Source organism: Dendropsophus ebraccatus, chromosome 1 (assembly GCF_027789765.1).
Source record: "Dendropsophus ebraccatus isolate aDenEbr1 chromosome 1, aDenEbr1.pat, whole genome shotgun sequence".
In the NCBI taxonomy this organism is placed as follows: Eukaryota; Metazoa; Chordata; class Amphibia; order Anura; family Hylidae; genus Dendropsophus; species Dendropsophus ebraccatus.
In genome coordinates this window covers 154989301-155005340 of record NC_091454.1, presented here as the reverse complement: position 1 = coordinate 155005340, position 16040 = coordinate 154989301, and the positions used below count along the sequence as shown (strand labels likewise).

The following is a 16040-nucleotide window of genomic DNA, read 5'->3' as shown; positions in this document are numbered from 1 at the left end:
AACAAACAGCTATTAAAGTGGGTACAGAATTTCACCAGATTTCTTTTCTCATGTAGGACAGCAGATGCTCAAATAAAGGGATGTAACAACAACAAATGGTAATGGGAAAATAACAGGAACATTTCCATAGGACCGGAAAGGCTCAGCAGCATTTTTGCCAATCCTCTGCTTTATTAATATGTTAATTAGGTGGTCTGGTGCACATGTGGCGGTACTACAGCCCTTAATGCACCGATCCGCATGTCCCTTTCATCAACATTGAGGCACTGCAGCGATGCCACTCATCACTGCAGAGTGGCGGATGAATTTTCATGGAGGGGAAGGCAGATTAGTGCATCAAGAGCTGTAATACTGCCCCCAAAGCACCCACCTAATTAACATATTCATAAAATGGGGGATTGCAGAAAAACAGCACTATGAAAGCTACCATATCTCTGTCTCCTGCCCTATGGGCACGTAACAAAAGATTAGAGGAGTCTTCTTCCCTTTAAATACATATTTGAACTCCCCCACCCCACCCCCGCAAAAAAAAAAACTTGCTTAGTATAAGATTTTAGTTTTCATTCTGTTTAAACGGTATTGAAGGAACACTAAAACAGTGTGTGTAATACTGTGTGTGTGTGTGTGTATATATATATATATATATATATATATATATATATATATATATATATATATATATATATATATACACACACACACACACCGGCCACTTTATTAGGTACACCTGTCCAACTGCATGCTACCATTTAATTTCTAATCAGCCAATCACATGGCGGAAACTCAGTGCATTTAGGCATGTAGACATAGTCAAGACAATCTCCTGCAGTTCAAACCGAGCATCACTATGGGGAAGAAAGGTGATTTGAGTGCCTTTGAACGTGGCATGGTTGTTGGTGCCAGAAGGGCTGGTCTGAGTATTTCAGAAACTGCTGATCTACTGGGATTTTCACACACAACCATCTCTAGGGTTTACAGAGAATGGTCCGAAAAAGAAAAAACATCCAGTGAGCGGCAGTTCTGTGGGCGGAAATGCCTTGTTGATGCCAGAGGTCAGAGGAGAATGGGCAGACTGGTTCGAGCTGATAGAAAGGCAACAGTGACTCAAATAGCCAACCGTTACAACCAAGGGTAGGCAGAAGAGCATCTCTGAACGCACAGTACGTCGAACTTTGAGGCAGATGGGCTACAGCAGCAGAAGACCACACCAAGTGCCACTCCTTTCAGCTAAGAACAGGAAACTGAGGCTAAAATGTGCACAAGCTCATCGAAATTGGACAGTAGAAGATTGGAAAAACGTTGCCTGGTCTGAGGAGTCTCGATTTCTGCTGCGACATTCGGATGGTAGGGTCAGAATTTGGCGTCAACAACATGAAAGCAAGGATCCATCCTGCCTTGTATCAACGGTTCAGGCTGGTGGTGGTGGTGGTGGTGTCATGGTGTGGGGAATATTTTCTTGGCACTCTTTGGGCCCCTTGGTACCAATTGAGCATCGTTGCAACGCCACAGCCTACCCGAGTATTGTTGCTGACCATGTCCATCCCTTTATGACCACAATGTACCCAACATCTGATGGCTACTTTCAGCAGGATAATGCACCATGTCATAAAGCTAGAATCATCTCAGACTGGTTTCTTGAACATGACAATGAGTTCACTGCACCTTGTTGAGTCTATGCCACGAAGAATTGAGGCAGTTCTGAAGGCAAAAGGGGGTCCAACCGTTACTAGCATGGTGTACCTAATAAAGTGGCCGGTGAGTATGTGTGTGTGTGTGTGTATAATATAAATATATATATATATATATATATATATATATATTTATATTATACACACACACACACACATATACATACACATCCATACATACATACACATAAAGATAGATAGATAGATAGATAGATAGCAGATAATAAAAACCAGTTCACATCTGAGAAGAGAAAACAGAAGTGTAAGGCATAAAACAAACTGAAAGAATTTGACCCATTTTGAAACTGGTCTATTGATTGCATGTATAAAATTAACCAATCGCGGCTGAGCACAGTTCTGACGCGGCAGAGGGGGGCCGGCATGAGCGGTCGGCCAGCCTCCCGAAGATGACGTCTTTGACAAGATTACAGACGGGGTCGGTTGACACGGATCAGGTATGTATACTGCACTACACTTCCGGGTACACGGGCGGGGGTCGGGGAACACGGGAAGGGTGCCATTCACATACATAACATACATTACAAAGTTGTATAACTTTGTAATGTGTGTTATTTTGTGAATAATTTCTTAGAGCCGCACTACCCCTTTAATTCTTCATGTGGCTTCTGAACATTGCCAAGCTCTGCACAGGGCAATATTCAGAAGCTCCAAAGAGAACAAAGAGCACTGGGTGTGATCCAATGCCCCAACCTATGGCTAGGGGACATTTCTTAAATAAAAATTCCCCTTTAAAAGGTGTGCATACATCTGTTGAGTGTACATGTGTTCTCAAATGGGAAAGAAATAAGCACCCAATACAAAACACCCCAGATTATCCTGTGTGATCAATCAAACACGCTCTTTTCAAAATTGCTGTCATTGGTCAAGAGTCTGGACACCGCAGACATAAGACAGACAGCTTATGTTCATCTAATTTACATGGCCCCTTGCACTATGCCTATGACAATCCTGTGAACAATGGAGTCCAAGCAAAATAAGCCTTAACCCTGTCACATTAAAGTCAACAGTGCAACAGGCCATTAGGTGAAAAACCGGTTTATCTGTCTGACTTTTCAAAACTGCAGAAAATCTTGCAGAACGATACGCTCCCGACACAAAGTGGTGTCTTCCAGAAATAAATGAGAAGAAACCGCTGAAAGGTTTAGTGTTCCCTTTAGTATAAAGCATAAAAGTAATTGTTTTAAAATGAATTTCATTTCATTTGGGAATAGTCTCTGATCTACTGCTGAATCTGAGCTAAAGGCTTCCCGCAAATTTTAAGTCGCTGAATTACGGACTGGTAGACTCTTCATCTTCTCTATTAGCAATTATTTTAAATACTTTAAAATCCCTCAGCATAGATCCCCCCCCCCCCCCCATCTAAAATGTCAGTATGAAATGTGTCCTAGGACCCAACTAAACAAAAACTATAGGTACATCTTCAAAGATATAAACATAACTTAAATCACCTGCAAAGCTCTTACACCAATAGCCTCCTCACTGAATAATCACAATACGGTTGCGCTATGAGGATCCCATGACCACTTGGACCCAAGTAACGTACAGCACATCACAACATAATCTTTAATATTTCAAAAACCTTGCATGAGTTGCTTATTTATATCTTCCTGAGCTACAGTCTTAAAACAATGATAAACTACAAATGCAAAAACAAAATGAAAAACAAAAAAAAAAAACGTAATCCCCTGCTTTCCACCAGTGATCACAGCAGTGCCACAGCCATGTCCCTAGCACACCTCCCCTCTTCCATGGCTGTCATAGAAAAGCATTCTGCTCTCCCTATTATTTATTGTACAGTCCCACAATGTACTTTTTGCTACTAATGTTGGCTACTGTATAGCTAGCTTTTTCTCCATCCTTCCCTGCTAACTAAAGGCCACTGTAACAGAAGCTATTATTTATATGAAACTGTCGCTAGCCTTGTGATGGTTGTCATCTAAAACACAAAGTCTAAAATGATGTTGCTTCCAAAAAATATAAAGTTTGTACTGTTATAGCATTGATCTAAACATAACAGGCATTTAACGACTCTTACTAACAGGAAGGAAATAGGAATTTAATCTCGACTCACACACGTCATAAAAAAAAAGCCTAAGTGCACAATTTATCCAGCTCAGGCACTAGCCATCAGGTTAAATGACACAAAGGCTAAGTCTGCAAGTGCATATTATCTCTGCTCTCCAGTATGTAAAGAACAAAAGCAGAGATTGAGTCATCAGCCTATTACCACTTACAAACACCACAAGCTGAGGAGACAGATCAGTTGACCTGGGAGACCACATTATTATTAGCTCTAATTGGACTGCTATCCCTTCTCACCATTCTGTCATGGCAACAGCTGATCCTTCTAAAAAGTGCATCCTTCATGTGCTTAAAGGAGAAGTCCGGCGAAAATTATTTTTTTATATGTTATTACTGATGGAAAGTTATACAATTTTCTAATGTACATTAATTATGGGAAATGCTCCTATACTGCTATTTCCCTTAATTTAGTGTACCAGGAAGTGTTAGAATTCTCTCAGAAGCAGTGACGTCACGACGAAAGGTGTAATTCCTATGGAGTGTCCAGCAGGGGGCGCTCTATATACAGAAGTCAATGAGTACCATTGACTTCTATATATAGTGCGCCCCTGCTGGACACTCCATTGGAATTACAATGGATGTGTATGTAAGGTAATATACAGTGTTTTTGATTGAATACATTTATTAAATACTTTGGGGAGCAAGTGTCCTTGCTCCCCAAAGTATTCCATAAATGTAAGCAATCAGTACATCACAGTAAGCCCGCCGCTACCGAGCGCCCGCCACTGCCGCCGCTATGGACTACTCTCAACTACTACTCTCCCCACCTGCTCATAGCATGTGCAGGTGATGGGAGAGTAGTAGCCGGGTTATATGGCTGAGATCGCCGCCGCTGTTGATGCCGCGCAGGGGGAGCCGCTCATCACTGCAGCTATCATCCCCCTCCGCTCCCCCCTCCTGCTGCTTCCTTACTCTATGTGATAGCTGACTTCCTGCCCGGCCGTCGGCACGTGTGAACGGAGAGCGGCGGCCCGGCAGGAAGTCAGCTATCACAGAGTAAGGAAGCAGCAGGAGGGGGGAGCGGAGGGGGATGATAGCTGCAGTGATGAGCGGCTCCCCCTGCGCGGCATCAACAGCGGCGGCGATCTCAGCCATATAACCCGGCTACTACTCTCCCATCACCTGCACATGCTATGAGCAGGTGGGGAGAGTAGTAGTTGAGAGTAGTCCACAGCGGCGGGCGGCGGGCTTACTGTGATGTACTGATTGCTTACATATATGGAATACATTTCATAAATGTATTCAATCAAAAACACTGTATATTACATTACATACACATCCATTGTAATTCCAATGGAGTGTCCAGCAGGGGCGCATTATATATAGAAGTCAATGGTACTCATTGACTTCTATATATAGTGCGCCCCCTGCTGGACACTCCATAGGAATTACACCTTTCGTCGTGACGTCACTGCTTCTGAGAGAATTCTAACACTTCCTGGTACACTAAATTAAGGGAAATAGCAGTATAGGAGCATTTCCCATAATTAATGTACATTAGAAAATTGTATAACTTTCCATCAGTAATAACATATAAAAAAATAATTTTCGCCGGACTTCTCCTTTAAGTTTTCATTTACCTGCATTTAGGCTTTTTCCAGTTTAAAGGGGTGATACAGCCCTAATAATTATATTCATAATGCATTTATTAAATTTTCTACTGGGGCTGTGGATAAATAGGAAATAAAAATAAATTAATTATACAACCCCCCCAGTCCCACTGCAACTTCTGTTCTTCTGGTCCCCACTGCTCTCCACTTATGGTGCGTTTACACAGAGAATTATCTGACAGATCTTTGAAGCCAAAGCCTGAAACAGGCTAACAGACTATAAACAGAGAACAAGTCATAAAGGAAAGACTGGGATTTCGCCTCTTTTCAAATCCATTTCTGGCTTTGGCTTCAACAATCTGTCAGATAAATCTCTCTGTGTAAACACACCATTAGTCTGCTTCCGCATAAGTGTCCCATTCTGGCTAATTGGTTGAGCAGGCAGCTGGTCCAACTCTAAGCACTTATCTACACAACTTAAAGGGGTTATCCAGCTCTACAAAAACATAGCCACTTTTATTTCCAGAGACAGCATGACTCTGGAGTCAAGAGTGGTGCTGTCTCTAGAAGAAAATGGCCATGTTTTTGTAGCACTGGATAACCCCTTTAAAAATTTCATCACTTTTTTTTTTGCCACATATTTTATGGGGAACAAAAATAATCAAGAGTATAATTACACAGTAGAATATGTCCAGCAAAAAACACCCTAATATTGTTGTAAATGTAAAAATAAAAAAGGACTATACATACTTGCAGGTACAAAAAAATCCAAAAGAGAAAATATTGCACCCAGGAAAATGTTATTCATAAAAGAACAAATGCGGCAGTAAGCCTGTAAGCTTACATAAAAAAAAATCCTGAATTCATTCTTTGTAGACTGTAGACAGTAACCAAAAGAGCAAGCATGAATTGAGAGCAATTTACCTCCTAAGGTAGAATTTTCCTACCACAAACAGAAGCATACAAAGGATAGCTGGAGAACAAGACAAGTACCATTAATCTGATATCAAATGCAGCATGCCGGCAATGACAATTACCTTTGGTTTATCTGCTCGTATCAAACAGAGGTCCTTCAAGCCCCCATAATGTCATTTTAACTTGTGAAGCAATACGGGTTGCTCGTGTTACAGAGGCTCTTAACTACCACGCAGGAGATCTAGACAACCGAGACCAGAGAGTAAGGTATTTACTATGTAATGTGCGATTTATTTTTATCTTCTTGTACCGATCCTTATAGCCACTTAGTGAACTAATGCACAGCTATGAGAACAATCTCTTCTCTCTGTATGTAATACATATGACTCAGTCCCCAAGTAAAGATTAAAAAAAAAAAAACCTCTAACCGTATGTCTTTTCGTTCATAAGTACATATCATCATAAGTAAATTTTAAGTTTGCTGGATAACAGCTGAGAAATGTTTCAAAAGCCTTCATGTTCACAATGAAGTTCTGGGCTTTTGTCATTTTTTTTATAGCAAGAATAGGAGTAGTAAAAATCCAAGTTCCCTCAACTAAAACCAGGGAGACCCCAATAAAAGGAATTTGGATCCACCATAGCTGTAATAGCTTTGTTATGAAGGGAACCCATAACACCAAAGTAACCCCAGAATATATACATCAGTGATAAAGCCCTTGCTATACATTCCTTTACTTTTTTGTGATATTGGACACAGGATTTAACCAGTTGGGCTTCATTGTTTTCAAGGAGAAATATCATGATGTTCTGAATAACCTGGCATGCCATATGTTGGGGATGACCTCTATAGGTACTGCAGAATATGCCGAGCACTATGGAGTCAAGGAATTACAATTAAAGGGTTTTTTTTCCAGAGCCATGGCACCACAGTACAACCAGAAGCATTGTCAATTGAGGGGAAGGGTCGGATGATGTGGCAGTGCTCCTAATGGTGCTCTGGAGCGGAGCTTACCCCGAATAACAAGCCGGGATCGGCGTGGAGGAGAGGGTAAGAGACATACCTTCCTCCTTAGCATCCCGGGCGCTATAGGGGGCCATCAGCAGGTTAGTCTCGTCTAACCTACTGATAGTTCCCCTTTAAACCAAACAAAACGGTCCTAATACAGAGATAAAATCATTGTTTTATTAGGGCATGTTAACAATTTAATTATTTCCACTTCTTGATCTTTTAAGGTCAATCCCACAACTGCAGGGAGGCTCAGATGCCGGTAAACAAGCAAATATACTTATACAGAGCAAATGCTTGTGATTTGTAATCATGTGTGTGTAGACGACTATTAATCTGCCAAAGACGTCATTTGCATTTGCACTACATAAAGCAAATAACTCCCAACTATATGAGGCTTCAATTGCTACAGTAGATACAAGTTTTGTCAGATTAATAATATATTCAGTAGACATTCTGGTAGCGTTGCTAGCAGTGAAAGGGTTGTCGGCTTGTCTTGATTTTTAATTCTTTAGGTTTATATGCCTTTGTAGCTGACATTTCATATTTTGACAGCTAAAACTTAAGGGGGGTTCCGGGCAAAATGTACTGATTAACTTCTCACAGGGTGGCTCATCGATAACCGATCAGCGGGGTGACGAAAGCCATGGCGATCAGCTGTTCGGCACCACACTACACAGGGAACAGAGCTTATGTTAGTTAATTGTGTAGCAGTGGCGATGTGTAACTGCGCTCATCTACTATTCACTTCGCCATTACAACACAATAAACATAGATAAACTTCATTCCCTGTGTAGAGTGGTACCGGCTGATTTGGGTGTCTCTGCCAATCAGTTATTGATGAGCTATACTATGGATGGCTCACGGGTACAATCTGCCTGGAAATCCCCTTTGAAGGCGTATTCTCCTCTTAACTAACATAACTTGAGCTTTTAGCAAATGCATTCATTCAGCAAATTTGCCTCCCTAATCTCTACCAGTATTCATCTCTTGACCTCCTATTATGTACAGTTTGATGTCTAGGTTACCAGACTCTTCTCTGGACTGGCTGGTGTATGAAAAAAATAATAAAATAAATTATATATATCTGTATTATACAGTATATAATAGATGCTATGAGGAAGATTTATCAAAGGGTGTAAAATATAGACTGGTGTAAACTGCCCACAGCAACCAATCACAGCTCAGGTAACATAAAAGCTGAGCTGTGATTGGTTGCTGTATATCTCTTATATGGCTACACTACCAGTCTGAACACACCTTGTATAGTACAGTGGTGGTTGATTCCCCAGACAACGAGCTGCCAACAATGGGAGGGAAGGAGGGGGTAAGCAGATGAAGTTTGCTGAATGAATGTACTGACAAAAATATTTAAGTTGACAAGCCCTAGAAGTTTAACTTTATTAGTTAAGATGGGAATACTGCTTTAAGCCAGGGCTCTTGTGAGAGCTCTCAACTTGTAGTTCTCATTAACTGTATTGTAACTTGATATACCATAGAAAACACCAAGTGTTTAAAAAAGGGAAAAAAATTATAAAAAGGAGTAATACACTAGGAAAAATTAACATGGGAAGGGTGCCCTACAAGGATACAGTTGACTTCATGCACCACCATACAGAGTGTGTGTGTGTGTGTGTGTGTGTGTGTGTGTGTGTGTGTGTGTGTGTGTGTGCGCGCTCTGATGGTAAGGAGTAGAAGGCTTTCCATAAATATACAATTAAACATCTGCATTCAATTTCAAATACTGGATACTTCGTTAAATGATCTTGGACAATACTTACTGATATCATCTTCATGATACATAACAGAATGAAATGGAACAGCTTTGCCTTTGAAATATCGTTCTGCTGGCTCAACGTAAAAGGTGCCTTGGGGGGTCTTAATAAATCCTTCAAATCTACCATTCAGCACAGATCCATGAGACATTGTCCCATGTTCACCTATAAACACAATAAAGTGCAAAGTAAGCATTACATAAAAGGAATGTACAACATGTTAACTAAGGTCAAAGACTAATCCGAATGTCATCAATAAAAAGCTTGTATGCTTTGTAACAGAACACAATGAAACATTTGGATCACAAATCTCAAGAGTAAGTCTTTACAGGAAAGTTATCACAGCTCTTTCCCAAGATATCTATTTAAAGGGACGGTTCCTAAAGAAGCCAAGCACACTGTAGAGTAATAGCTGAGATACGCCAACTTAAAAGGACAAGTGCCATGAAAAACTTTTTCCCAGTAATTGAAGCACATTATAAAGTTATATAACTCTGTAATATGCTTCAATCACCTATCTGCCTCCCTTCCCTGTCTTTTCCCCCCTCCACCCCCCAGCAGGAAGTGTCCTGACTCACACAGACCTTATTACGGTCGTCACCAAGCTCTTCTCTCAGCTCCTTCTCCTGTTACACTAGCCTCCCCCCTCCCCTGCCTTGTCAGGTGACTCAACTTGCTCAGCTCCCATTGGCTGAACAACTGCAAGCCATCACTTGGACTGGGGAGGGGGAGGCTGGTGTAACAGGACCTAGAGCAGCCCTCCTGCTGATGACTCATCCTCACAAGAAGGAGCTGCCTGGTGAGGGTGACAACAGTAATCAGGTCTGTGTGAGTTAGGACACTTCCTGGTGGGGGGTGGAGGGGGGAAAAGACAGGGAAGGGAGGCAGATAGGTGATTGAAGCACATTACAGAGTTATATAACTTTGTAATGTGCTTCAATTACTGGGAAAAAGGTTTTCATGGCACTTGTCCTTTAAAATAAGCTATATAAAAAGGATCAATGTTGCATCAAAAAGACATCAACAACTCAATGTGCTGGCTAAAAGTGACAGGTATTGTCCCCCAATGCCCCTTTTCTTGAATTTGTGTGTGGCGGATGTGGGGAGTAAATTGCTTAGCAATAATAAAAAGGCTAGTTATAGGATATTAATTATATTCACATGACAGAACTTGCTAAAATTTATAAAAACAACGTGTTAGGTGCTAAAGGGATTACCCAGACAACCCCTTAAATATACAGTCTTCATTCTACTGAGGGAGAAGCTTTTTTTTTTTTAGGCCCCTTCACACGTCCGTAAAATCTGCCCAGATTTCAAGACCCATAGGAATACACTAGTTACAGACACCCTTCTGTCTGTTCCGGAAAATAGGTCAGGATTTTTAAGATCCTGTCCTATTTTCATCTATAGGAGCGCCGGAACCACCAACGCTTTCTTGATGCACATCCGGAGTCTGGATTGTCTGTGCACCACCCGTACCGCTCACCCAGACCTCATCAGACGGCTCCCCTGCTGCCTCCTTCTGCCGCTGTGCCCCGGGCTTCTGCTGTAGCCGCCCCCTGCTGCCTCGGCACCCCCGACCTTCTGCTGCCTCCTCCCAAACCTCAGCAGCGCCGCTCGACATAGCCCCCTCACCCGGACCTTCAGAGCCCACCGGTACACGAGGGGGAGATTGTGGCACAGTACACTAGGGGCTATGTTGGTACTTGTAATGTATGTTTGCATACTAGACCATATTTAAACTTCATTTTTTCTGATCAGGAAATCCTGATAGTTTCCTGATGCCATTTGAGGCCTCCTGATCAGTATTTCGTGGCAGCAAAAACTGACACGGACATGTGAATGCGGCCTTAAGCAGTAACTGTCAGATTACACCTGTGCCAGAGGTCTGCTATTACAGCATTTACCACACCATTAAAATTAGTATTATAAAGTGGTAATATTGCATAACAACAACAAGATTGCATTGTGTTACACCTAGTGAGGAAGCTGGTGCTTGATGCTGGGATTCTCACTATGGTTCAGTCCTCAGGACACAATGCATAGCTCATATTGTTTCTTACTGCGTATCTGCAGCAACTAAGACATACAGTGACTTTTTACCAACATTACTTACCAAAAAGCTGCCCAGTGTATATGTGAGAGGTATCATAATGTAAAGTTTCTCCTCCCATTTCTAACTTGAAATCAGGAGAAAATAGAGATGTATCCTTCTTCATCCGAAGATTGAAATGTCTGCAATATGGAGAAAATATGGACAACGTCAGAAACTACTGTGCAGGAATTATATATGGGGATTACATTGCGAGAAACAGAGTGACATCAGTGCATCACAGCGTCTGCCCGGATAAAGCTCTGAGCCCACCCAGCAAGAACAATAGAGAGATATAGTTACAACAGCTACTGTATAGACACTGTACACAATTTATTCTACCAGATATCAGTAAAAAGTGGAGATCCACGTGGTTTCCTGAGAAAGCATAGGAAGGTTTAGGACTCATACTGATATAGGTTGTGTGCACAGTCCCATACTGAGGTGTACATGTCCATGGTAACTACTGGCGCAAGCTACAATTTTCCCTTACAAAACCCGCTAAGAACAAACTTGTTTGCTTTCCATGCAAAATCAGAAAAGGATGAAGGTGCATTATATCCATGCATATTTCCAGTCCTGTTCTATGTTCTGTATACATAAGATTATTAACTGCCTCCAGACCACAAACACGGGATAACCGTTGTATGGTATAGTGACCCTCTCAGCTCTTAAGTGCCCACTTGTGTTGGTCAAATGTCAATATCACTTCTATGGTAAAAACCATACTACACTTCAGCTCCCTTTCAATCAATTTTATCCAATAACTTTTGGCCTTCATTTGCATCTTGAGCAAAACCCCTGAAGCCCTAAAAAAAAAACACAAAACACACACACACCAAAAGAAAAAAAAAAAAGCAGGAACTACTTCGTTTTTTGGTTGTGATTTTTCAGACAAAAAATAAATTCGAGGGAATCCGAACACTTAATATGAAGAGAGGAAAAAAGTCAAAAGAAAAGCAGACCGTTATTTTCTATTTCTCACAATTCATGCTGCAAAGCCAAGTCATTAAATCCCAGACAAGCCCTTTAAGGACTCTGTACTATAATGTAAAATCAGCTGGACACAGTTTCTTACAGTTTCGCTGTCCTATACTACCTATGAGCTAAAAGGTGCCAGAGAATTTGCCATCATCAAAGCGGTGTTCCTAGCGGAGGACAATTATCATGCAGATGGAGAGGGCTTGTTTATCAGACAGTTATTTGCACGTCAGCTCGGGCCACAAATTGATGAAGCCAGGAACATTGGTAGCCTGCAGCTGCTTATTAACCCGGGATGTGGAGGCAGTTTATCTAATGTTTATTGAAATGCAGAGAAAATAACAGAAATGGATTGCTTAAGTCACTGCATTGTTATTTACTACACAATTCTCTAAGGTTTTCTTTTAATGGAATACCAGCTCAAGCACTACCCGCTATTTTCTCCATTGGTGGCTGCTTAGTTTTTAAGGCTATGTTCATATAATATCATACACATGTGAGTCATATACTTTAAAGGGGTAGTGTGGCGCTAAACATTTATTCACAAAATAACACACATTACAAAGTTATACAATGTTCCCCCCCACCCCGGAAGTGTGGTGCATTATGTCGTATGTGGCGCATTCGTGTCGAACAGTTTCAGCCGTCCCTCATGCCGGCCCCCCTCTGAGCACAGTTATGCTCAGTCAATCGCGGCTGACCAGCTGATGATGCGAGTATAATGCAGGGGGTGGGGGGGGGGGGAACACAGATAAGGGGGCCATTCACATACATAACACACATTACAAAGTTGTATAACTTTGTAAAGTGTGTTATTTTGTGAATAAAAAAAATCTTTAGAGCCCCACTACACCTTTAATATTCAGATGCTGCAGGCATTACATTTTATTTTTACACGTGGGACAACATCTAGTCGCAAATTTGTTGTGAATCTTCATAATGGATTTTACTCCTTTCAATGTAACCAAGGTGAAATCTGTAGAAAATTTCTCCATATCAACCCTTAGGGGACACAGCCAGTTATAATTTTTGCGCTTTCCTTTTTTCCTCCTTGTGTATATAAGGCCATAGTGCGTGCATTTTTCCACCTAGAGACCCAGATGAGCCCTTATCTTTTGCGCCACTAATTGTACTTTGCAATGGCAGATGTAATTTTTGCCTAAAATATGCTGTGAAGTCAGAAAAAAAAAATTGTGTACATAAAAATTGTACGATTACGATATGTAAGTTGTATAAATTATTTTATTTGATGGCTTTTAAAAAATTTAAACCTTTTAAAAAAACATATATGTTCCTTAAAATTGGTCTATTCCCATGCTTATAGCGCTTTTATCCTTTGGTCTATGGGGCGGTGTGAGGTGTCATTTTTTGCGCCACGATCTGTTCTTTCTATCGGTATCTAGATTGCACATTTGAGACTTTTTGATCGCTTTTTATTACAATTTTTCTAGATTTGATGCAACCAAAAGTGCGCAATTTTGCACTTTGGAATTTTTTACGCTTCCGCCGATTACCGTGCGGGATCAGGAATGATAATTTAATAGTTCAGACGATAACGCACGCGGTGATACCAAACATTTATTTTTACTTCTAAAATAGGGAAAGGAGGGGTGATTCAAACTTTTATTAGGGGAGGGGGCTTTTCATTAATTAAAAATTTTTATTTATTTTATTTTTTTTTTTTTTTTTATACACATACTAGAAGTTCCTCTGGGAGACTTCTAGTATGACTGCTCTGATCTCTCATTGAGATCTATGCAGTATAGATATACTGCATAGATAATGAGATCTGTGCTCTATTGCTTTCGCAATAGAGTGCCGAGCCAGGATCAGCACCATTACAGCGCAGACCCCGGCCGAAAGCAGATGTGGGGATCCCCCCTCCGCGATCCCCCCACTAGACCACCAGGTTTGGGGCACAGCAAGTATTTAGATGCAGCTCTCAACTTTGACAGCTGCATCTAAACACTTAATTAGCAGGCACGGCGATCGGACCGTACCCGCTAATAGCCTCGGGGTCCCAGGCTGCATATAGCACCTGGGATCTCAGCAGTGCAGACCCCCCTCTGATATGACCCAAGTGGTACCAGGACATTCAGTAACAACCTGGTGCAGCTAGGGGTTAATGGGGTTGCCCAGCAAAAAACTTTTTCTTTCAAATCAACCGATATGATTTGGGACCCATTGATTTCAATTGTGTTTACACTTTCAGTTTTACGGATCCGTAACTGAGGTACAGATTCACGTATAGAAGACAAAATGGATACTCGTTAGGAAGTCATGTACAGATGACAGCATTACAGAAAATCAGTGAAATCGGTAATCTGTCAGCTTAGTTTTAAAGTGATATCGCCCCCCCCCCATTACTCTATGTGTGGTTCTCTGCACCATCCATAAGCTTAGATGCTACACATTTGATATATACTTTTAAAAAACTTGTCTGTCTTCTCTCCACTCTAAAACGGACAGTGTCACCTAGGTGGGGCTTCATGGCAGGTAATCCCCTATTACATGGGGTGATGGAGAGGAGCAAACGAGCGCTGTCAGGGCTCGCTTGCTCCTCGTTCCCTACTCGCTGCCGCCGCCATTGCAGAGGGCGGGAAAGTGCAGGGGGGACGCGGGGAGCTGCCAGAGTGCTCGCTAGATTGTCTGGGCAGCCCATAGAAGATAGCAGCGGTCTGCTATTCGATATTCCACGGAGCGATCCTGGTCATTTGTCTTTCAACGTGTTGAAAGACAACGACAATTAGTTGACATTGATCATGTCGGCTGATCGTTGTGTTTTTACACAAGACAATTATAGTCCATAACGGCCGATGTCAGCCTAAGACGGCCGACAATCGTGATGTGTAATAGGGCCTTTAGGCATTCTACCCAGCCAGGAGATGGGGCCCACTGTCTAGCAATGAAATTAAGTTAATGTAACGTTACAGTATCACTTTAAGCCAAAGATATGTGCAATAAAATAGTGCTTTTTTTTTTTTTTTTTTTTAAGAGCATTTATGCTGGTGCAGGGGGAAGAGACTTGCTAATGCCTTATGGATCATTCACTTTAGTATCCCTTTATGTAACTAACCAAAGTAATCTTATTTGCTTAAATTGTTCTTTTTAATAAAAGATCACACTTCTAACTCATAAATAGGTGAGCCAGGCATGTCATATCTAGCACTGTGTTTTTATTAAGAAACCAAAAAAATAAAATAAAAAATCAACTCAATTATAACAATACCAATTGCCAGCGCAGCACAAACACCTTGGGCAAGCAACAAAGCATAGCCTCTAGCCCTTACAGATGTTCTATTAACATGCTAATTCACCGTATATTCACTGGGGAGATGGAGGAAGAGATACATTATAAGAATGAAATAACAATTTTGACTTTTATGTTAATTCACAATACTCCAAAAGGAATAATTCACTTCAGAGGAGTCCAATGAATACGGTTGTGTCATCTGCACAAATGGAGCTGCCAGGTTTCATTTTTGGAGAAGTAACAGTTAAATCTGAACTCCAGGCACGGAGAGGAGTAAGTGATCTCTGTAATAAACAGGCACATATCCAGACAATTATTAAGCCTTCCGTAAACACTCAAATATAGACATGGAAGCTGCAATTACAGAGCGCCTCTCAACTGAAAGGAACAAGGGGTTGGAGGAATTGTGGAGTCCCCGAATCACTCTTCAGGACTAGCTCTCGTGTCCTGCCGTTCCAGATTACAGTAACAAAAGCTCCAAGGTATGGCGTTACGCCCCACAGAAGCCCTCTTCACAGCAGGAGGATATTTCACAATCTACAGCCCAGCAGAAAGAGCAGCCACCACGGCTGCCATCTCCTCCCGGCAACACGGCATCCATCATATTTATATACAGGCCAGCAGAGACTGTCAAAGGGCGAGAAGCTATAATGAAAACATGTACAAATAGGTTCAAG

General features: G+C 41.5%; 1 protein-coding gene across 1 annotated transcript in view; it reads right to left on the bottom strand.

Moving 5' to 3' along the window:
* The window catches only part of ADAM10 (ADAM metallopeptidase domain 10), a 125388-nt gene that overhangs the window by 30453 nt on the left and 78895 nt on the right, over positions 1-16040 (bottom strand). The window contains exons 3-4 of the mRNA XM_069982269.1: positions 11154-11272; positions 9044-9202 (exon numbers count right to left, since the gene is read on the bottom strand). Coding sequence (XP_069838370.1) covers positions 9044-9202; positions 11154-11272 — 278 coding nt within the window. The remainder of the gene's footprint in view (positions 1-9043; positions 9203-11153; positions 11273-16040) is intronic.